Source organism: Saimiri boliviensis, chromosome 1 (assembly GCF_048565385.1).
Source record: "Saimiri boliviensis isolate mSaiBol1 chromosome 1, mSaiBol1.pri, whole genome shotgun sequence".
Classification (NCBI taxonomy): Eukaryota; Metazoa; Chordata; class Mammalia; order Primates; family Cebidae; genus Saimiri; species Saimiri boliviensis.
Window position 1 is genome coordinate 265,012,264 of NC_133449.1, and position 24,970 is coordinate 265,037,233.

The 24,970-nt window shown below is 38.2% G+C and overlaps 1 protein-coding gene across 6 annotated transcripts in view; it reads right to left on the minus strand.

The window, feature by feature from the left end:
* WDR70 (WD repeat domain 70) overlaps positions 1-24,970 on the minus strand; it is a 438,306-nt gene that overhangs the window by 351,454 nt on the left and 61,882 nt on the right. For all 6 annotated transcript variants that reach the window (XR_012513868.1, XR_012513869.1, XR_012513870.1 and 3 more), the window contains one exon: positions 20,036-20,169. Coding sequence is in view for 2 of the 6 variants with exons in the window: in XM_074386536.1 (XP_074242637.1) it covers positions 20,036-20,169 (134 nt within the window). In the remaining 4 variants the exon portion in view is untranslated. The remainder of the gene's footprint in view (positions 1-20,035; positions 20,170-24,970) is intronic.

Sequence of the window (24,970 nt, forward strand, 5' to 3'; positions counted from 1 at the left end):
GAAATGAACCTCTTCCAGCCCATGGCAAATCATACTTATATCCTGGATCTCATCTCTCCCAGTCTCCTCAGGCCCTTCTACTGACTATATTCTCGCTCTCCTCCCCTTCACAGCTAAGCTGTTTGAATAAGTTTTCAAGCCTCCTCCTTTTTTTTTCTTTTTTTTTCCTCCCTTTTGTTCTCTAGCAAATCAAGCCTCCTCATCTCCTCATTTAATTCTCTAGCACTACAGTATCCTTTCCACTACTCACCACTCCACTAAAACTGACTTGCCATTGTGGCTGTAGTGAATACAGTGGTATGCTACCCAGAATTCCCCCTTCAGAAGTGAAACTCATTCTCCCAGCTTCTAGGATTTTGCTTACCAATGGCTAACAGCTAAACCCTCAGCAATTTCCCTGAACTCCCTCACCCAAAGTTATGCTATTACCATCCCAAAATAGCCCACATTCAATGACTGGTCTATATCCAGTAAAATAGTCTATTCCTGGAATATCTCACTAGCTTTGGATCTCCCTGTAAAACAATTGGTGCTGCTGTGACAACTACATGGCAATTCAATTTCCCCATCTTCCCAATGTTGTTTCCCTCGCACCCTCTCTCACGGGGATTGACCCCAGAAGCACGCCCCAATATAAACTTCTGACATGCAAATATGAACATTTCAAAGTGTGTTTTGGGAAACTTGACCTGGGAGAGCTGGTACCAAAAGTGGTCCTGTGGAGTTTTGACTCCAAATGAGAATTTGATGCTGTAACAACCACAAACTTGCTAGCAATGAGGAATCCATTACTGGTGGCACATAGTCCCTAATATGCCACAGCAGGGCAACCACAATTGCTGAAACTTCTGTTGGTGAAAGAAAAGCCATGGCAGGTGTAATGTTTCAGGCATTTGTGAGTACAGAGAAGTAATTAAAAGGACTAGAAACTGGATAGCTGTTGCTAGGAGCAGTCGATGCAATGGAGAAAAACAATGAAAGACTGAGTATGATAAATCACCAATTAAAGACTACAGTGTGAAAGCCAGAGAGTCTCTTTGGCAGCATATAAAGATGGGGTTATTGGTCTCTGTCAGAAAAGTGGTATGTAGTCATTGATCTCATAAAGCATGTTTTTCTGCCTCTATGAAGGAGGACTAAAAGCAGCTGACAGTCACATCCAACCAACAGCAGCATACATTTGCATGCCTGAATCAGGGCTATATTAATTTTCCAGTCTTTAGTCTTAATATAGTCTCAAGGGATCTGGACAATCCAAAAAAATTCGTGTTGATCCATGGTCTAAATATCACATTAACTCAATAAGGTGAGCAAGAAATAGCACATACACTGGTAAGATACAACCTCTCCAGAAAATGAGAGATAAACCCTATAAAAGAACAGGAGATTGAGACAAGGAGATGAGGGGAAGATGCATGTAGACAGACATATGAAAATAGACAAGTATGAAGCTGTGTTGCATGTTAATCCCAGAAAGTACCAACCTCAAAAGAGGTAATGAATAACCATGCACAGTGGCTTGGCCAGTTTGGCTGACATCAGCCAGTCTTTCTCATCATTCACCCTACCGTTAACACAATAGCCTTGTAAATGAAATAGTTGTGGTGGCACAAATAGAAGTTATAGATGAGCCCACTGGCAACTCTAACTTGATCTAACTCTTGTTGCTGCTGAAGATCCAACCTGCCAACTATGGTGAGCCTTCCCTCCCAAAATCAGTACTAAGCTAATAAATAAGTAAAATGTATTATATGAAAAAATGATAATACGTATGTGGGGGAAATAGAGCAAGGAAGGTAAGAGGACAGGGATAAATATTTTAAATAAGGAGGTCAAGAAATAAATGAATAGCTAGAATTATAGAATCACTTAAAATAAATGCAAAATAGAGCTTTTTAAATAGCTAGAATTACAGAATCACTTAAAGTAAAGGCAAAATAGGGTCAGGCGCGATGACTCACACACGTCATCACAGCACTTTGAGAGGCTACAATGAAATACTACTACATGTCCACGAAAATCATGAAAATTTAAAAGTGTTGGCAAAGATGTAGGGTACTTTTTGTGGACTATGGGTAGGAGGGTAGATTGGTTCAATCACTTTCAAAATCTATTACCAGTACCAGCTACTGGGCGGGTGCAGTGGCTCACAACTATAATCCCAGCACTTTGGGAGGCCGAGGCGGGCAAATCACTTGAGTTCAGGAGTTTGAGACCAGCCTCGCCAACATAGTGAAACCCCATCACTACTAAAAATACAAAAATTGGCCAGGCATGGTGGCTCATGCCTGTAGTCCCAGCTCCTCAAGAGGCTGAGGCAGGAGAATTGAACCTGGGAGGTAGAGGTTGCAGTGCACTGAGATCATGCCACTGCACTCCAGCCTGGGCAACAGAGTGAGACTTGGTCTCGGAAAAAAAAAAAAGTACTTGCAAATGCAGAATGTATGCATAAACAATGATCCAGCAATTCCATTATCAAGTATACACCCAACAGAAACACAAATATATGTTCCAAAAGACATCTACAAGAATGTTCACAGAAAAACTGTTCATAGTAGCCCCAAACTGGAAGTAAGTCAAATGTCCACAGGCAGAAAATAGCTAAATAGATATATATTCATACACTAGCAAACTGTACAGCAATTAAAATGTACAAATTTCCGCTATAGACAACTCAGCTATATTTTACAAATATAATCAATTGAAAGAAGCCAGACAAAAAAGAATATATGCTATATTTGCCCATTTAAGTAACATTCAATTATAGGCTAAAGTAATCTATGGTGCAAGTAGTCAAGATGAGAAGGGTGTGGATAATATATGGTAAACAAGTTTCTGGCACTGGTAAACATTCTACTTCTTCCATCCGGATAGCAACTACAAGGATGCATTCATTTTATGATTAGTCCTCCAGCTACAGCCTTAGTAGTATTGTAGTTCTAAATATTATATTTTAATTTAAACATTATAAAAATTAGGGACATCTTAAGCAGTTCTATATTAAGGCCCTTAATTCACCAGTAAGGACATCAAATGGGGACACTACCATATTTTACAGTATAATTTAATCCTTAAAAGCTAGAAAATTCTCAGAATAAACTAAGAAATACATGTAAAATGTTTTGTGGTTTAAATTGTTTGAGGACCTTGGTTTTTTGTGTGGTTTTCTTGTTTGTTTGTTTTTTGCTTATATGGACATACTTCAGTTTTTAATAATGTGAAAAATTCTATTTACCCATTGCTAACGTGTATAAATTATCTGAGACAATTTTATACCATAAAAGGTGAACTTTTATATATTAAACAATAATTTAACAAAAAATGTAAAGGAAAAATGTTCATTACAAATACAGGAAATATAATATTGGCGAGCACCAAAATGTCCAGAAATAAAAGTCTATTAGAGTTACAGCTCTCGTAAGCGGAAAAATAGCAGAGAAAAACTCAGTTTACTTTAGGGGCTATTTATTTACTTAGAGATTTGTTAAAAGGTCAAATGTGTCACACAGAATACTAAGAAGAGCTGTTCATCCAGGCCTCACTAAGAACTCTTCTTCATTCAGTAGGTAGCTATACGGTAATATGACAACTGCTCCTATGACCCAAGGAGGAACTACAGAAACTACCCTTTAGCATCTGTTGCTCCCAACTCTGCTTTGCAATTACATGACTCAAGTATTCTGTCTCTGTTACTATTACTTCTGTTACTCCCAATTAAATTCTCTCTGATCCTCCCACTCTGCCTGTTTAAGCTTTCTGCTGCCTGATGGCTTCAGTTCCATCAGTTACGCATTCTGTTTTCTGTTTGTACATTTTTGCTCTGCTTCCATTGCCAATTCCCTAGCAAAGTGTTGTATATTCAAAGTTCCAAAGAAACAGAATATCCAAGACATCACCGATCATCCAACAGTGTCAGTGTAGGAGGCCACAGTTAAGCGGAGCAAGACCATTAGCTTTCCTTATAGGCTCAAGACCAACAGGATGCTTTGGTCCTTTATCAACAGGATGCATTTGGGGTAGATCCTACTGCCATCCTAGCTATGGCCACATGTCAGAGTCCCATGTAATAAAGGAGACAAAAGGAAACCATCACAAGTATAAACTAAGAAAAGTACTCCAAGGTTTCTAAGAATGGAGCTGTATAACTCACTTTGCCCTGTTTGTTACTTCACAGCACTTACCATCACCTATTATATATATTTTGTTTATAGTCAGTCTTTCCTCATTAGAATGAAAATTCATGGGATTAGGACGATACAGTCATCCCTCAATATCCACGGGGGACAAGCTCTAGGATCTCCTGAGGATAACAAAGGATACTCAAGTCCCTGATGTAAAATGACATAGTATTTGCAAATCACCTTTTCACATCCTCCCATATACTTCAAATCAACTCTAGATTATTCATAATACCTAATACAATGTAAATGCTATGCAAATAGTTATTGTACTATATTGCATCAGGAATAATGACAAGAAAAATGTCTGTACTAGTTTAGTACAGACACAATATTTTGCCAATATTTCCAAACCTTGGTTAGTTTAATAAACAGATATAGAACTCAGGAATAAGTTCTGGTATCCCATTGCATAGTAGGACGAGTATCATTAACAATAATGTATCGTATATATAAAAATAGCCAGAAGAGCAGATTTTGAATGTTCTTCTACAAAGAAATAATAATGCAAATTACCCTTATTTGATCATTACACATTGAGTGCATGTATTGAAAAATCACACTGTACTCCATATAAATATACAATTATTATGTGTCAATAAAAATTTAACGTCAATATGTGTAACAAAATGAAAAAATAAATAAAATTTTTAAAAGCAGTGATTATCTCCATGTGGCAGGAATATATGCAATTTGAAATAAAAAATATATTTTTTTAATTGTTAGGACAAAATAGATTATAGATTAAGTTTGGAAATTATAAATTATAAGAGTCTCACAGAACCTGAAATATTATTGGCATTGTGAAATATTTAAAAATCTTTTCTTGGAAAGGAAGAAAGCTGTCACATCAACAAGTGCAATATATAAACCTGCTACCTTCTGCTACAGACTGTTTGTGCTTCCCCCAAAATTCATATGATGAAGCCCTAACCCCCAAAGTGATATTAGGAGGCATAGCTGTTAGGAAAGAATTAGGTACAGACAAGGTAATGAGAATAGAGACCCTATGGTGGGATTAGTTCCTTTGTAAGAAGAGATGCTAGAGTTGCTTCTCTCCCTACATGTGAGGATACTTCGAGAAAATGGCCATTTCCAATCTAGGAAGCAGGCCCTCTTCAACAAACATAATTTGTCAATGCTTTGATCTTACACTTCCAGTCTCCAGAACTATGAAAAATATCTACTGATTTTGGGGGTTTTCTTGAGACAGAATCTCCCTCTGTTGTCCAGGCTGGAGTACAGTGTTGCAATCTCGGCTCACTGCAACCTCTGCCTCCTGGGTTCAAGAAATTCTCCCACCTCAGCCTCCCAAGTAGCTCAGATTACAGGTGTGCACCGCCAGGCCCAGCTAATTTTTATATTTTTGTAGAGACAAGATTTTGCCATGTTGCCCAGCCTGGTCTCAAACTCCTGAGCTCAAGTGATCCACCTGGCTCAGCCTCCCAAAAGTGCTAGGATTACAGACATAAGCTACCACATCTGGCCAAAATATCTATTGCTTAAGCCACCCAATTTATGATATTCTGTGTTAGCAGCTGAACCAGATTAAGATACTATCCTATATACTACAGACCAGCACTATCCAACAGAACTTTCCATGACAAGGAAATGTTTTGTGTCTGTGCTATCCATTATGGTAGCTATCCATTAAGTATTTGAAATGTGGCTAGTCCAACTAAATAACTTAATTTTTAATTTTTATTTTATCTTATTTAAATAACCACACGTGGCTAGTGGCTAACGTATTGAACACTGCAGCTGCAGACAACATCAAATAAATATAAAGCAATCTCAACTTTGGAAAAACAGAAAACTCTTACTGCCTCATAATATAGATGAAAAACGAAATACTAAGTTAAGTAAAATGTTGTTTAAAAGCAAAACAAAAGAAAACCCAGTGAAAGCTATAAAAGTCCATTGGATAATAATGCTGGCAGTGCTAAGAACGTATAGTCCCTAAAAATGACTTGTCACAAATATAAACACAACTATTAAAGTGAACTCCTGAGGTAAAAACTTGTTATTCACCATGCTCCAAAATGGCCTGCAACATTCTTCAGAGATGGCATGCTAAAGTACCATACAGGGGTAATGTTAAAAGTATGCAGGAGGGATAGCATTAAGAGAAATACCCAATGTAGATGACGTGATGATGGATGAAGCAAACCACCATGGCACATGTATAACTATGTAACAAACTCGCATGTTCTGCACATGTACCCCAGAACTTAAAAGTATTAAAAAAAAAAAAAGATGCTGTCACAGATGCCATTCTCTTAAAAAAGAAAACCCAACATAAATATAAATCCAAATCAGATACTTATCAATGAAACCGCTTTTCTACAGATACCACTAGCTAGAAACTGCTTCTCCAAATTTATACTGACCATTTCTTCTAAAATGTTTAAATTCTAGCTGAGAGTTTAAAAATTCTTTTTTTTTTTTTTTTTTTGAGACGGAGTTTCGCTCTTGTTACCCAGGCTGGAGTGCAATGGTGCGATCTCAGCTCACTGCTACCTCCGCCTCCTGGGTTCAGGCAATTCTCCTGCTTCAGCCTCCTGAGTAGCTGGGATTACAGGCACGCGCCACCATGCCCAGCTAATTTTTTTTTTTGTATTTTTAGTAGAGACGGGGTTTCACCATGTTGACCAGCATGGTCTCGATCTTTTGACCTCGTGATCCACCAGCCTCAGCCTTCCAAAGTGCTAGGATTACAGGCTTGAGCCACCGCGCCTGACAAAAAAAAATTCTTAATGTACTGATTCCAGAGTACTGATTCCAATGGCCAAGAAAATTCAAAAAGATTTGAGTGGTCTCTGAGATTAAAATGTGTGACAGTGTGAAGCATTTCACTACAATGCCCAAGATTAAATTGTTGAAGCAGATGAAGATAAGAAGCTCCCAAACCAGATGCCCATGAGAAAGGATACCAGAAAAGCAAAAGGGGCCATAGCACAGGACCTTCCCAAAAAGAAAGGTGACTCTGGCCCCATGGTATCCTTCCTGAAATGCTGGGAAAGAATGAAGTCCTTAGCAAAATTCTGATCAGGATCCCTAATTTAAATGTAAGCTTGTAAGGAAAACACCTATAGACTCGTGTTTAAATTTGTCCATCTAAGACATAAAATTACATGTTTGACCAAATATGCCAGTTGTTCATTTATTGTCTCTCATCTCCAAATTTATCCTTTCCTGTCTGCTCTGCAGAAATGAACTTGGACCCCTTAAACATTTGTTAATTGGCATGATGTTAAACTGACATTGCAAGAGGAAGAGATTTTCCTCTTCTTTCCAAGAGTCTTGTGTGCACCTCTTGGCAGGCTCCTGTACTGCAACACAGCTTCTTAGTGTCCAGATCCAGCACTTGTGCAGTCTGCTCCATTGTCAGGCTCCTGAAGTGCACAGCAGTCAGCAGCACTCAGTATCTTCCACCAGTACCTCCATAAGGCAGTATTATAGCAGAATGACTCTGATGACAGATTTCTACCACAGCAACTTCTCCTCATTCAGTGAGCCACAGCCATGCCCCCTCAAATAGGGTCTGGAGCTTAATCCCAGAGGCCTTGGATGTTGTATCTCAACCCCAGGGGTTGATGCTCCTTTTATGTGTTATTCCTTAGAGTTCTCTTTACTAGCCAATCCTCATTACTCTAAAACCCTGTTATAGCTAGCAATTCTTCGTATTAATCTTTCCTTGTTCAAATTACATGATTTCTCTATCCTAATCAGACACTGACTGAAAAATCAAATTTCAGGCAATTAATCAGAAACCAAGAAAATTACAGGACATTAAGTCTAATTTGTTATTTTATATATTAGCAAACACATGAGATCTTTGATAATCAGAAAGTTCAGAGTACTAAACCAAAGTCTCTCAAGAAAGAATCGAATGAATCAGTTCACAGGATATATCCTTGTTAATGCTACTGTCATTTGGGGGAAGTGTGATTTTCTCTAGTAACCATGAAAAATAAGAGATCACTTTGTTTCTTCTAGTGGTTTATTTTTATTTTAAAAGAAAAATGAAAATCTAAAAAACAGAAAAGTTTAAGAAGAGAAAGCAGAAGCAGTCAACAGCTCCATTTCTCTGCCAACTACTCAACCAAACTGCTCTACATTTGGCAGGGAAACTCAAAATCTCAGTGATCCCACACTAATATTCACACTGTTTTTCTGCTATATAGGAACACTTTTTACATTTTCCCTCTGTCTCACTGTTTGTCATGTACTCTCAGCAGATTACTTTACCAGCATTAAAATGAAATGTTCAGTATCATTCCTGTCTCACTTCACTCTTAAATCTGCAAGCTACAGAGTTAAAAGGACAGGATTAAGAGTCATTAGACACAGTACTAAGGAGAATTAAAGGGCTTGTTCAAGGGGCATAACATCTGCTCCTCAAATTCCTACCTAAACAACTAAGATTCCGATCAAAGAGAAGAGAAGGAAAGCCAATCTGACCAGTAAACTGGAGTCATGAGGAAGTGAATGTTCTCTCAGGGAGTAACTCTGACACCAGAGGAAGGCTTAGTGACATTGCACAATTGTTTCTGTGAAGTTATTCATGGGGCAAGTGGGAGTACATGAGTGTAAGTGGAGGGGAGTGGGAGGGTGAAGATTGAGGATCCTTTTAAGTAGTTTTTGCTCAGCTAGCAAAACAAGCTTGAACATGCAAGGCAGATAAACACAGCTGTTTGGGGCTGTCACTTGGGGTGCAGGAGCCAAGGTCTCCTGCTGTAGTGAAAAGTGCATCGGAATGTGAGTCAGGAGTTCAGACATCCAAGTCCTCATTCTGCTGCTAACTAGCTGTGTGATGATGAGCAAGTCTACTGGCTTCACTAGACTCAGTCTCCTTATTTTATGAAAAATTCGGAGACGAGACTAGATGGCAGCACTATACAGAGATGCTCCTGAACCACAGAGCTCATGTACTAGTTAATATAACTTTGCTGAGTCCTGGTTTCGTCCACTGAAAAAAACATGAGAAATAATACTTTTTATAAAATTGGGGTGAGGATTAAAAATAATATACATAAAGACACCTAATACAGTAACTGAAACAAGTGATTACTATTATTACTCCTTTATTTCCAAGGTCTAAGATTGAGGGGTATAAAATCTTAGTAGCCAAATGCAATGTTATTTCAAATGCACTACAAGTTAGTATATGTTTAGTACATGTCTTAATTATTGCTAACCAAAATTCAAGACTTAGAAATTAAGGACTTGTAAAAGGTCACCCAAAAATATATTTTGTCAATATAAGGTTGATTCTGCAGGGGGTGCAAAAATAATACAAATAATAATCCTTAAGAATTTGGAAATAGGTCAAAATGCACTTGTCAATTTAAAAAAAAAAAGAATTTGGAAATAGGAAATATAGAAGAGTTCTACGGAAAAAGAGCTGAGGAAATCAGCCTTCCCTACTCCAAATGCTAAAAGACATAACCTAGAAAAATATAAAAATTAGGAGAAATGAAAGGGACTAATGAAAACTGAAAATTATCCAGAAATTTCTATTAGGAAAAGATCAGAATGATTAGGAAAGCACCTCTCAGAAAGAGTGCAACAGCCTCGTGTGAAAGAAACTATCCCAGAAACCATGAAATCCAGGGGCAGTTCACTCTCAAAGCAACAAGGATGCCATTATGGAAGCAGTTGTCACAAAAATTAGGCAGGAGGCACAAAAATATGATGCGGAAGAGGTAAGACAAGGTTAATAAAACAATGATAAATAGACAGAAACCTATTATCTTTCCTAAAATACACAGCACCCATTATATAGAGAACCCCCCATAACAAGGATTACTCTCAATCCCAGCTCCCTCAACTTCCTCAGATCACAGGCACATTTCCACTGGCCACAAGCAGTGAGTTTTAAAAGGTAAGGAGATGCAAGAAGAATCTTTTCAGCCTGTTTCTTACCAGGCAGAGAGAGTAAATAAGAAGAGTAAACTAATAAGGGCTTGTGAAGAGCTTTTACAGTAGGGTCAAAAAACTTTCTGTGAAGGACCAGATAAACATTTTAAGCCTAGCAAGCCATATTATGATCTCCGTCTTATATTCTTCTTCATTATTTTGGGGTTTGTTTCACAACCCTTTAAAATTGTGAAACAATTTTTTTTTAAATCATTCTTAGTTCAACTGCCATACAAAAACAAGCCATGGACTAGAGTTGGCCCACTGGCCACAGACTGTACTGTTCTAAGATATAAAAGACAAAGAATATAGCTGTGGAATTGCCTTAAAGAAAAAAGAACATATCAGACTGTTATTTTGTGGTGAAAACATTTCAAGAAAACATGCATCACCATTATATTCAATGCTGTAATAAATAAACTTGTTCCTGGTCATTTCCACATATGTGAATATATCTGTCAGAGAAATTCCTAAAAGTAGATTACTTAGTCAAAGGGTATATGCATTTGTAATTTGGAAGAGAATGCCAAATTGCCCTCTATACAATAGTGCCAATTTACACTCCCACCATGCCTGATAGTTATTTGTTTCTCCAAATCTTGCCATCATAGTTCACAGTTTACATCAGAATAAAAAAATATTAGCTGGGTGCAGTGGCTCACACCTATAATCTCAGCACTTTGGGAAGCCAAGGTGGGCACATCACTTGAGGCCCCTGGCCTCAAGCTTCAAGGTTCAAGACCAGCCTGGCCAACATGGCAAAACTCCATCTCTACTAAAAATACAAAAAATTAGCCAGGCATGGTGGTGTACACCTATAATCCCAGCTACTTGGGAGGCTGAGACATGAGAATCCCTTGAACCCAGCAAGTGGAGGTTGCAGTGAGCCAAGATAGCCTGCTCACTACAGCCTGGGCAACAGAGTGAGACTCTTGTCAAAAAAACAAAACAAAACAAAAAAAGACATTATCGGGCCGGGCATGGTGGCTCAAGCCTGCAATCCCAGCACTTTGGGAGGCCGAAGCGGGTGGATCACAAGATCTAGAGATCGAGACCATCCTGGTCAACATGGTGAAACCCCGTCTCTACTAAAAATACAAAAATTAGCTGGGCGTGGTGGCGCGTGCCTGTAATCCCAGCTACTCAGGAGGCTGAGGCAGGAGAATTGCCTGAACCTAGGAGGCGGAGGTTGCGGTGAGCCAAGATCGTGCCATTGTACTCCAGCCTGGGTAACAAGAGCGAAACTCCGTCTCAAAAAAAAAAAAAAAGACATTATCGGCCGGGCGCGGTGGCTCAAGCCTGTAATCCCAGCACTTTGGGAGGCCGAGGCGGGTGGATCACAAGGTCGAGAGATGGAGACCAACCTGGTCAACATGGTGAAACCCCGTCTCTACTAAAAATACAAAAAAAATTAGCTGGGCATGGTGGCGCGTGCCTATAATCCCAGCTACTCAGGAGGCTGAGGCAGGAGAATTGCCTGAACCCAGGAGGCGGAGGTTGCGGTGAGCCGAGATCGCGCCATTGCACTCCAGCCTGGGTAACAAGAGCGAAACTCCGTCTCAAAAAAAAAAAAAAAAAAAGACATTATCAAATTGTTATGCAGAAAAAATAGTCTGGTCATTTACCCACATTAGCCTTCTCATATTAGGTAGTATATGTGTTCTTCACTTTTGTCAATCTTACAGGTAATAAATAGTACCTCACTGGCATTTTAATTTTTCCTTCTTTATTAATGAAGCTGAGTATCTTTTTTTTAATGTTTATTGACTATTTGTATTTCCTCTGCTGTTATTTATTAATTCATTTCCTTTGGCTAGTTTTAGCATTCAAATATCCCCTTCTTTCTGAGATTAGCATGCAGTGATGCCATCTTGACTCACTCTTCCTCTGGGGTCCAGGTGATTCTTGTGCCTCAGCCTCTCGAGAAGCTGGGATTATAGGTGTATGCCACCACGCCTGGCTAACTTTTTTGTATTTTTAGTAGACACAGGGTTTTGCCCTGTTTGTCAAGCTGTTCTCTAACTCCTGGCCTCAAGTGACCCACCTGCCTTGGCTTCCCAAAGTGTTGGGATTATAGGTGTGAGCCACTGTGCCTGGCCCTGGCTATTTATACAGTACTTTGGGTTAATCCAATACTGTATTATTTATTTTGTGGCTCATCTTGTTTCAACTGTGATTGGGAGCTCTTTTAGTTTGGTCTTGTGTCTCTCTGACATGCCTCCTTTCTTTTATTTTTGGAAATACTTCCTTAATTTTTGATACTATAAGATGCTCCAGGCCGGGTGAGGTGGCTCATGCCTGTAATCCCAGCATTTTGGGAGGCTGAAGCAGACGCACCAAGTGAGGGGTCAGGGGTTCGAAACCAGCCTGTCCAACACTGCAAATCCCTGTCTCTGTTAAAAATACAAAAATTAGCCATGTGTGGTGGCGGGTGCCTGTAATCCCAGCTACTCAGAAAGCTGAGGCAGGAGAACTGCTTGAACCCGGAAAACAGAGGTTGCAGTGAGCTGAGATCATGCCATTACACTCCAGCCTGGGCAACAAGAGTGAAATTCCATCTCAAAAAAAAGCTCCAGGCTATAAGACGCTTGTATTTTCCCTGCCCTAATTCTGGAATCAGTTTTTTCCCCCCAGGAGAATTATATTAGCAAATAAGATGTAGGTTCTTTTTTTTTTTTTTTTTTTTTTTTTTTTGAGACGGAGTTTCACTCTTGTTACCCAGGCTGGAGTGCAATGGCGCGATCTCGGCTCACTGCAACCTCCACCTCCTGGGTTCACGCAATTCTCCTGCCTCAGCCTCCTCAGTAGCTGGGATTACAGGCACATGCCACCATGCCCAGCTAATTTTTTGTATTCTTAGTAGAGACGGGGTTTCACCATGTTGATCGGGATGGTCTCGATCTCTTGACCTCGTGATCCACCCGCCTCAGCCTCCCAAAGTGCTGGGATTACAGGCCGAGCCACCACGCCCGGCCGATGTAGGTTCTTAATATGGTCATTGCTCCTGGGATGTCATTGCTCTTAGGCTGCCTCAACTGACACAGCTAGGAAATACATGCATAGATATTACACCAACCTATGTATATAGTATATTTCTTTTTTTTTTGTAAGTCCTACATTCCAATTTTTTTTGTATATAGTATATTTCTAATTGTTTTTGTATCTGTCTGCATCTGTTAACCTGAACACAAGTTTATACTATTGTTTCTAATTCTAATCCAGTACCATGTTGATTTATTCTAATCTTCTGCTTTTCTGTACCATCACTTTCCAATGGTGAGAAACCTAGCTTCCACTGTCCATTTACTTACCTATTCAGCCTCAGTATACATGTAAAGCAATATCAGAATTGTTAATTGCACCTGTATTCCAATTTAAATTTCACATTTGAGAAATTTTTTAAATGTCTTTTATTTTGATACTCAAATTAAAAGACAGAACTCATTTTTAAGAAAACAGTTATTGGTCAAGGGGTTGGCAAAAATTTTTTGTAAAGGGCCAGATCATATCTTAGGCTTGACAGGTCACAAATGGTCTTTGTTAAATTTATCTGCATGTGTATATATATGTGTCCGTGTGTGTGTTTGTGCGAATGGATACTTTTTTTTTTTTTTTTAATGAAATGGAGTTTTGCTCTTGTTGAACAGGTGAGAGTGCAATGGCATGATCTCAGCTCACTGCAACCTCTACCTCCTGGATTCAAGCAATTCTCCCGCGTCAGCCTCCTGAGTAGCTGGGATTACAGGCACGTGTCACCACAGCCAGCTAATTTTGTGTTTTTAGTAAAGACGGCATTTCTCCATGTTGGTCAGGCTGGTCTCCAACTCTCAACCTCAGGTGATCCACCCACCTTGGCCTTCTAAAGTGCTGTGATTACAGGTGCGAGCCACCATGCCGAGTCTACCTTTTACAAGAAAAGAGTAAAATTTGATTTGATTTCCATTTCTCTAATGACCAATCATGATGAGCATTTTTCACGTTTGTTGGCCGCATATATGTCTTCTTTTGAAAAGTGTCTGTTCATATCCTTCTCCCATTTTTTAATGGGTTTTTTTCTTGTAAATCTGCTTTAGTTCTTTGTAGATTCTGCATATTAGCCCTTTGTCAGATGAGCAGATTGCAAAAATTTTTTCCCTTTCTGTTGGTTGCTGGTTCACTCTAATGATTGTTTCCTTTGCTGTGCAGAAGCTCTTGAGTTTATAGATGAATCTAGAAACCATCATCATTCTCAGCAAACTGACACAAGAACAGAAAACCAAATATCGCATGTTTTCACTCATAGGCGGGTGATGAACAATGAGAATACTTGGGCACAGGGAAGGGAAAAGCACTCATTGGGCTAGGTCGGGGGAGAGGAGGAACAGCAGGGGGCTGGGGAGAATGGGAAGGAGTAACACCAGGAGAGATGCCTGATGTAGGTGACAGGGGATGAGGGGGAATATGGAGACAGCAAACCACTATGGCATGTATGTACCTATGCAACAATCCCATAGGATGGAGGATATGCACATGTACCCCAGAGTCCAAAGTATAATACAAAATGAAGAAGTTTTTTTAAACTGATTTGATGTCTCTGACGTTTGGTTAAGAAAGAAAATAAAAATTTTTTCTAGCTGTAATTTATATTTGATTGAGCAGTCCAAGTGTCATCACTTGACGATTCCAGTCATTTAATAGTGCTGTCCAATATAACTTTCAGTGGTAACGGAGATATCATATATTTGTATCATCCAATATGGTAGTCAGTCATCACATGTGGTTACTGAATACTTGTTTACTAATGTTTACTAATTCTAAGGAATTTTCCTAAAATCAATTTTTAAATAATTAAAATGTAAATAACTACATATGGCTAGGTAGCTGCTACATTGGATAATGCATATCTTGAACCTGCCTTTAAGTGGCCAAATCTAGCACATACAAACTATTATGGTAGGTAACAAGGTACCTCTAGACATAAATATGTGGTCTTGAACTCCTGACTTCAAGTGATCCACCCGCCTTGGCCTCCCAAAGTGCTGAGATTACAGGCGTAAGCCACTGCACCTGGCCCTGATTTCTTTTTTTGGGAGTATGGGCTATTTAGTTTTGGCCTTCCGTTATCTGTTCTCCATTTCCCTTTTTCTCTCTCTGGTTCAGTCCTCTTTATTTTTTGTGTGTTTTTTGCTACAGTTTGTGAAAACCTCTAAAGCCAATCCACTTTACTAATTTTCTACTCTTTTAATGAACTTTTAAAAAGTCACATTTATTCAGGTATAATTTACATTTAGTAAAATTTATTCTTTTTATTTGTATAGTTCTATGAATTTTGAAAAATGCATACAGTCATAGTCATACTACTATGATTGTCCTCCAAAGTTCCCTTTAGCCCCTTTGCAGTCAGTCCCTCCTTTTGACCCCCAGGGAACCACCGATCTGATTTTGCCTCTATCAATAGTTTTGTTCCCTTTTATAGCTGTGTAGTACTCTTTTGTATGACTAGATTACATACAGTTTATTGATCTCTTTACCAGTTCATAGATATTTGGCTTGTTTCCAGTTTTTAGGTATTGGGAATAAAGCTTTTATAAATTCTCCTGTACAAGTCATTTTTTGTGGACAGGTATTTTTATTTCCCTGGGTAAATACCTAAGTATAAACTGCTTTGTCACATGACATGTGCATGTTAACTTTATAAGAAACTGCCCAACTTTTCAAAAGTGATGTATCATTTAACTTTCTTAGCTGCAATGTGTAACAGTTGTAGTTACTTCATATCCTTACCTACACTGGGTATTGCCAATATGTTAAATTTAAGGTGGGTATATAGTGATATATCTTTGGGTTTCAATTTGAATTTCCCTGATGATTAGTGATATTGAGCTTATATATCTTCTTAGATGAAGTAACTGTTCAAAACTTTTGCCCATTTTAAAACCTGGGTTGCATTTCTTGCATTGGTTGATAAAGTTTTTTAAAATATGTTTGTGTCACAAATATTCCAGTCGGTGGCTTAGAAAGATTTCCATAAATATTTGTTAAATAGAAAAAGTGATTTTCAAAAAAATTCCAATTTTGTAACATATAATTTACGTATTTATGTTTTTTAGTTATTAGGGAAAGTTTGAGAGGTTATGCCCTAGAAATGGAAGTATATTATGTGACGGTATTGGGGAACTTTCATTTCATATTTTTATATGACAGAACAAAACTTTCAAAAAGATATTTTCCACTTCAGAAAACAAAGGACATCAGAAACAAAATTAAAAGACAGATTATAAACAAAAAATTGTAACACAGATTGAAAGCAATGAGTTACTATCCATAACACAGTTTTTGTTAAGAAGGGTATATTTAGGATGGGCATGGTGGTTCACGCCTGTAATCCTAGCACTTTGGGAGCCCAATGCAAGTGGATCATGAGGTTAAGAGTTTAAGATCAGCTCGGCCGACATGGTGAAACCCCATCTGTACTAAAAATACAACAATTAGCTGGGTGTGGTAGCACACACCTGTAGTCCCAGCTGCTTGGGAGGCTGAGGCAAGAGAATCGCATGATAGAAGTATTCCTGATATGTGATAAAAAATCCACTTCACCTCTGTGATATTCTTCCCAAGGACTCATAATCTCAATCTAACCATAGGAAAAGTATTAGATAAAACCAAATTGAGAGACATTATACAAAATACCTGACCAGTACCCCTCAAAACTGTCACGGTCATGAAAAACAATCAAAGACTGAGAAACTGCCAGGAACCAGAGAAGACTGAACAAATTTAAGGACCAAAGGTAATGTATGTTGGAGGAATCATTAAAGAAAACAGTGAAATCCAAATAAAGTTTGGAGATTAATAGTAACTGACTAATGTTAGTTTCCTAACTGTGACAAATGGACCATGATAAGATAAGATGTTAATCATAAGGGAAACTGGGTGAAGTGTATGCATGAACTCTGTACTATCTTTGTAGATTATACATACATTTAAAAACTGAAATTTAAAAGTTTACTAATATTTTGAAATTGAAACAGAAATATCAATGGGACTTTATAATTTAAACACAGATACATATATCCATGCATACATATGCATCTATATTTCTACCTCTTTCCATCAAAAGGTCAAAAGCAATAATATCTCAATATTAATGAGCATGCCTAGCATTCAGATTTGGTCTCTAAATACCATTCCCACAAAAAGAAAGGATGGCTCCTTGGGGAAGTACTGATTCCAGGACTTGGAAAAAAATGTAACAGGAAGCCTATATAATGTTGTACCAGAAAACAAGTATGTTTTAAAGACTAGTAAGGTCATACCAAAGTTACACAGTAATCAGGGACTCCTACTAGACAAATCTAGCACAATTTAAACATCAAAAAGAATAATGACTGCAATTGACTGAAACATAAAAATTTAAAAATCATAAATACTGATACTCAAAAAAGAAAAAGAAATCATCACCAGTAACAGAAACAACTCATTTATCACCACCAGCCCTTAAGCTAAAAATGGGCAATGGAAGAAAGATAACTAAGCATTTATCCTGCCTCTTCAGTAGTAACTGTATTTCAGGGTAACCAAATAACATCAGTATTTAATAAGGAAAAGTTTTTCTTTAAGAAGATGCCAAGAAATAAACGCAGATGAAATAACAGAATAAGAAAATCACCAATTTGTAACCCTCAATGTCATAACTGATTCAGTAAGAAAATTGTCAATGGACACTAAGCTCATTAAGTGAAAATGATGAGTATCTGGATTTTTTACATGGTACCAAACTATCTTTCCACAAAGTTCTTGCCAATCTCAAGTACAAAATATTAACTTTACGATGAAGAAATCATATGTCACCACCTTAATCCAGGGATATACCTTAATTTCTAGTCACTAACAGTGAAACAACTAGACAATACATGCCACCTGAAGTGATACAGTATAAATTACGATAAAGCCTTTGATCTTCCATAGGAAATACTGAAGAGGAGATTAAGAAACAAGTTAAATCAGGAGTCCCAAAGCCTGGGCCATGGACTGGTACTAGTCTGTGGCCTGTTAGGAACCAGGTGCATGGCAGGTGTGGGGGCAGGTGAGCAAGCACTACCATCTGAACTCCGGCTCCTGTCAGATCAACGACGGCATTAGATTCTCAGAGGAGTGTGAACCCTAATGTGAACTGTGCATGTGAGGGATCTCTAGGTTGCACAATCCTTATTAGAATCTAATGCCTGATGATCTGAAGTAGAACCGTTTCATCTGGAAACCACCCGCCAGCCTCACTTCCACATTATCCTCAGTCCATGTCAAAACTGTCTTACACAAAACCAGTCACTAGTACAAAAAAGGTTGGGGACCATAAAGTTAAATGATATCATAACAAAGCAATATGCCAAAAGATCAGATACGGCTGAAAACAGAAAAGAGAGTGGCTTATGGGCTAGGCATGGTGGCTCATTCCTGTAATCCCAGTACTTTGGAAAGAGGAGTCAGGCAGATTACTTGAGGTCAGGAGTTCAAGACCACTCTGGACTACATGGTGAAACCCCATCTCTGTCAAAGAAATATAAAAATCAGCCAGGCATGGTGGTGTACAGCGATAGTCCCAGCTATTTGGGAGGCTAAGATGGGAGGATGCCTTGAGCCCAGAAGGCAAAGGATGCAGTGAGCCAAAATCTCACCACTGCACTACAGTCTGGGCAACAGAGCCAGATCCTGTCTCAATAAATAAATAAATAAATAAATAAGAGACTGGCTCATTGTAGCAACATGGAAGGCCCTTTCTAACACAATGCTAGCTGACCATACCTAAACAGTACAAAATGGATTAGCACCTGGATACTGGCTTAATATATGTCATACACAAATACATTTCTCAGGATTAATTGGAATGTTTTATAACAAACTAGAAATGATAGGTTCATGTTTGGCCAGGCACAGTGGCTCACACCTGTAATCCCAGCACTTTGGGAGGCTGAGGCAGGGGGAGCACCTGAGGCCAGGAGTTCAAGACCAGCCTGGCCAACACGGCAAAACCCCCTCTCTACTAAAAATACAAAAATTAGCCAGGCATGGTGGCACATGCTTGTAATATACTTTGAAATTATATTTTAAATTAAATTATGTCTAAAAAAAAACAAGAAATAAGAAATTAAATTGTCATATTTACATAATATACTTTATTATTTTTTTTTTTTAGAGTCTCCCTCTGCCGCCCAGGCTGGAGTATAGTGGTGCAATCTCATTTCTTCTGCCTCAGCCTTCTGAGTAGCTGGGATTACAGGCGTGTACCATCATGCCTAGCTAGTTTCCATATTTTTAGTACAGATGGGGTTTCACCATGTTGGACAGGCTGGTCTTGAACTCCAGATCTCAGGTGACCCAGCTGCCTGAACCTCCCAAAGTACTGGGATTACAGACATGAGCCACTGTGCCAGGCCTTTTGTAATTTTTTTTTGAAATGTAGTCTCGCTCTGTTGCCCAGGCTAGAGTGCAGCATCACGATCTCAGCTCACTGCAACCTCCACCTCTTGGGCTCAAGCAATTCTCCTGCCTCAGCCTCCCAAGTAGCTGGGATCACAGGCATGTGCCACTAAGCCCAGCTAATTTTTGTAATTTTAGTAGGGACAGGGTTTCGCAATGTTGACCAGTCTGGTCTCGAACTCCAGACCTCAGGAAATCCGCTCACCTCAACTTCCAAAAGTTCTAGGATTACAGGTACAAGCCACCGTGCCCAGCCTAAAACATAGGTTTATGAAACGAAAGAAATGTAAGACTCATTTTACTTCATTGAAATAATGAAAGCAGTATAGAGTCATATAAATGTAATGTATTTTGATACAAATCATTGTAGATGGAATTGCCATGCTAACAGCACTTTCTTCCAATTGGAAGATATTAAGTCAAACATGAAGATATCTGTAAGTGAATAAGTAATGTAAGATAAGTAAGTGAATACATACCACTCACAGGGCTGAAGGGATCGAAATGCCTTAAAAGAAGCATCCATTCCAGCAAAATCCCAAAACTTAACATCATAGTCATATCCTCCTGTCACCAAACGGGCACCTGAGGGATCCAGACCCAAAGCAGACACCTGGTTTTTAATTAAAAAAAAAAAAAAAAAAAAAATGACTGGAGCAAAATGACATATGGTCAATTATAACCTCCATTCCCAGTCTTTAATCCCACCCCCTATATTACAGGCCTTGGAAGCACAAACTACCAACACCTGTTACTTCTGAAAAGTGGGAATGGATGGTGCCTTCTATATTTATTAGACTTTGTTACTATATTAATTATTTTGCAATAAAGAAAAATACTTTAAATTTAATCTATTTTCCAAGATTGTCCCAACACATCAACCATGTACTCAAAATAGCTATCACTGCAATTCCATAAGACACACTAAGTTGCTTTAGTGTATAAATAGAAATATTACAAATAATTAAAATAATTCAGCATTTTCAATTTAGTCTTTAGGAAAACTTTTAAGATGGTTCAATCATAACTGAATGAAGACTATATGAATCTGAAATCACCAAAATGAGTAACATCAAGGGAGCTTTAAGAAATCTAACAAAGTAGAACAAAGCAGAAATATCTGTTGCTTATGGTCAAATGACTCACTATATTCACCTTAAACAATTATTTTTAAAGCTGAATTTTTAAGTGACTAATCACATTATAACAGTACTTATATCTTGTGTCCTGAGACACACAAATCACTGAAACTCGGGAGGCGGAGACTGCAGTGAGCTGAGATTGTGCCATTGCATTCCAGCCTGGGCAACACAGAGAGACTCTGTCTAAAGAAATAATAATAATAAATTTATGCCCAGGCACAGTGGCTTACTCCTATAATCCCAGCACTTTGGAAGGCCAAGGCAGGCAGATTATTTGAAGTCAGGAGTTTAAGACCAGCCTGACCAACATGGAGAAGCTATGTCTCTACCAAAAATACAAAATTAGCCAGACGTGGTAGCGCATGCCTGTAATCCCAGTTACTCAGGAGACTGAGGCAGGAGAATTGCTTAATCCCAGGAGACAGAGGTTGCCATGAGCAGAGATCATGACATTGCATTCCAGGCTGACAACAGAGTGAGACTCCATGTCAAAAAAAAAAAAAAAAATTTTTTTTTTTTTTTTTGCTTTCCCTGTGAACTTTCCTAGGTCCAATTCACATGTCAATATCCTATGTGTAACTCACTGTTCCTGAGATATATGTAGCTTTCTGTTAAGGCAGGAAGTTCCTAGATCTACCACCTTCTCAGAAGAAAAGAACATTAGGAATATTTAACGTGATTATCGTACGTTGGAGACAATAAAAGTTTTTTGGGTTTTCTTTTTTTTTTTTTAGACAGAGTCTCACTCTGTCATCCAGGCTGGAATGCAGTGGTGCGATCTTGGCTCACTGCAACTTCTGCCTCCTGGGATCAAGTGCTTTTCCTGCCTCAGCCTCCCTAGTAGCTGGGGTTACAGGTACACGCCACCACATCCCGGCTAATTTTTGTATTTTTTAGTAGAAATGGGGTTTTACTTGTTGACCAGGTTGGTCTTGAACTCCTGACCTCAGATGATCTGCCTGCTTCATTCAGCCTCACAAAGTGGTGGAATTACAGCCTTGAGCGACTGCACCTGGCCAGAATCAATTTTTTCTATACAGGAAGCTTCTATAGATCAGTTCTCCTAATAAGTAGATTTGAAAAGTAATTAATGTAATATAATTACAATTAAATAAGCCAGATATTGACAAAATAAGTTATACTCATTTCAATTAGCACTTGTAAAAACTGATTTCATAAGGGAATCATATATAAATAATTAATACTTACTATGTTAAAATTAGACATGCATTCTAAAGACGTTAAGGAAAACATACGAGTGAAAACAAAGTCATTTCTTGTGCCCAAGAAACACCAGTGTTCATCTCACTACAACACAATATAAAATTACAACTTCATCTGTGGTTCCTCTATTCTGTACCTGTCCTTCCCTCAAAAGTATAAGTGCCACATGGACAGAGACCTTGTCTGTGCCCAGCAGTGGACCTGGCACAAAATACAAACTCTACTAATATTTGTCTAAAAGAAAGGAGAACTAAAAATTGTAAAAACTTATTTAAAATAAACACGCAGTCTGACAACTATAAGATAAATTCCTTTTAATCAAGAAAAAACAGAATAAATTGCAAACTTGACTATACTCCTAGCTAAGAAGAAAGATGGCAAATTCTAAAGCAAAGTTACAAAATGAGGCTTTCAATGCTACCATTCACTGAAGTATTAGGATCTCTGCTGCTGACTGTATATATAATTCATCGTCCACCAAAAGGATATGAAGGATATCTTTCTATCTTTAGAAAGATAGAAAACAAAGCTCAGAGTCCTGGCATGCTGGCTCACCCCTGTAATATCAGCACTTTAGGAGGCCGAGGCGGGTGGATAACCTAAGGTCAGGAGTTGAAGACCAGCCTGGCCAACATGGCAGAATCTCATCTCTACTGAAAATACAAAAACTTCCGGGCGTCACGGCAGGTACCTGTAATCCCAGCTACTTGGGAGGCTAAGGCAGGAGAATCACTTGCACCTGGGAGGCTGATGTTGCAATGAGCCAAGATGGTGCCACTGCATTTCAGCCTGAGCAACAGAGCAAGGCTCTGGGTTCTGCTACCACACCTTCGCACTCACTAGCCTCTACGTATTTCTTCTCCTAATAAGGTTTGTCTCAAAAAAAAAAAAAAAAAAAAAAAAAAAAAAAAAACAAGAAAGTGTCTTTTCCAACTTGGGAATGAGCAAAAAAACATTTTCAGTTTTAACCTTTATGTTAAGAAAATTAATGTGTATCACCTTCTCCTTCTTTCTAAAAAGAAGCTTTAGACTTTATCATCACATTCACTGGGAAGGGTTCAGTTGACTATTAGGCCATAGTAAGTATATTCACTAAATGAATATACATGTTTCTTCAATGGCAAGGAGAAAGAGCAGAAAAACTGTTATAAATTAAAAGATTAAAAAATAAGGATAATGATAACTCTCCTAAGAATACATCAGACATCATTACAAGACTAGTTTGAACAAATTGACTCTAAAAAGATGTATGGGACAACTGGAGAAATTTGAACACTAATGGGATACTAGATTAAATAATTATTGAAAAAAATTAAGTATAATAAAGATGGCATTATGTAGGAGAGAGTGTATGTGTGCATATTCAAAAAGAGGGAGGCAGAGACAGCCCAATATTATCTCTTAGAGATTCATACTGAAATAATTTACAGATGAAATCATATAAAGTCAGGTGTTTGCTTTTAAATAATCCTGTAAAATGGGGACAGGGGGACTAAAATGTAAAGTATATAGGAAACAAATAAGATTTGCCTTATGGACATATTTTAAGTAACTCGTTTAAAAGAAAAACAAGATCAGATAGAAAAGTCAACTTCTAGTCCAACATTTTTTTTTTTTTTTTTTGAGACAGAGTTTCGCTCTTGTTACCCAGGCTGGAGTACAATGGCACAATCTCAGCTCACCGCAACCTCCGCCTCTTGGGTTCAGGCAATTCTCCTGCCTCAGCCTCCTGAGTAGCTGGGATTACAGGCACACACCACCATACCCAGCTAATGTTTTGTATTTTTAGTAGAGACGGGGTTTCACCATGCTGACCAGGATGGTCTCAATCTCTTGACTTCGTGATCCACCTGCCTCAGCCTCCCAAAGTGCTGGGATTACAGGCGAGGGCCACCGTGCCCGGCCCCTAGTCCAACATTTATTTTAAAATATTTGCATGTAGGACAAAGCCAGGATTGAAAGAAAAATGAGTTAATCCAAGAGTAAAATTAGATACTCCAATTGATTTTCAATGTGTAAAATCAATTAGATATTGGAGTATTTTTTAAGTTATGTTTCTCTACAAGATAAAACTTAATTTGCCAAAAAAAAAAGGAATATTTAAATCAAACTTGTGAAACTCATGACCCATCCCTCAGCTGTAAAATTCTCCAGACTATAGGACAGAAAAACTTCCTTTTAAAAACTGTCTACATTTTTTTTCTTATTTACTTAAAAACACAAAAAATAGAATTCCATCACAATTTCAGAATAAAAATATAAGAAACCTGATTTAACAAAAAATAAACATATTAAAAATTAGATAGAAATAATTTCTTAGGGCAGCAATTCCCACATTGTTGTATTTCAAGACTTTTTACAGTCTTAAAATCTATTGAGGACTCCAAAGAGCTTTTGTTTATGTGATTCATGTATAGCTATTTCCACTAAAAATTAAAACAAAGATATTTTTAAATACTTTACATTTCATTTAAAAGAACACTAAATCTATTATATTTAATATAATTTTCTTTTGAGGCAGAGTCTTGCTCTGTCGCCCAGGTTGGAGTGCAGTGTCGTGATCTTGGCTCACTGCACTCTCCACCTCCTGAGTACAAAGGATTCTCCTGCCTCAGCCTCCCAAGTAGCTAGGACTACAGACAGGTGTCACCACGCTGGCTAATTTTTTTAGTAGAGACAGGGTTTCACCATGTTAGCCAGGATGGTCTTGACCTCCTGACCTTGTGATCCGCCTGCCTCAGCCTCCCAAAGTGCTCGGATTACAGACATGAACCACCATGCCTGGCCTTTTAGTGGTTTTGCAATAAGATACAATGATTTCACCTTATATCTCAAATATTTTATATTATTCGTCTTTAAATATTTTAGATTACTCAAACATAAGTAAACACAACAACATAAACATGCAATCTATAAACTAAGTATTATTAATATAACCTTAGAGCCATACAGTAAGTACTTAAAGTTCATTTCTTATCTCAACATTCATGTCAAAAATGAACAAACTCATGCCTTTTACTGATATAGAAATAAAGCTAAGGGTAATGA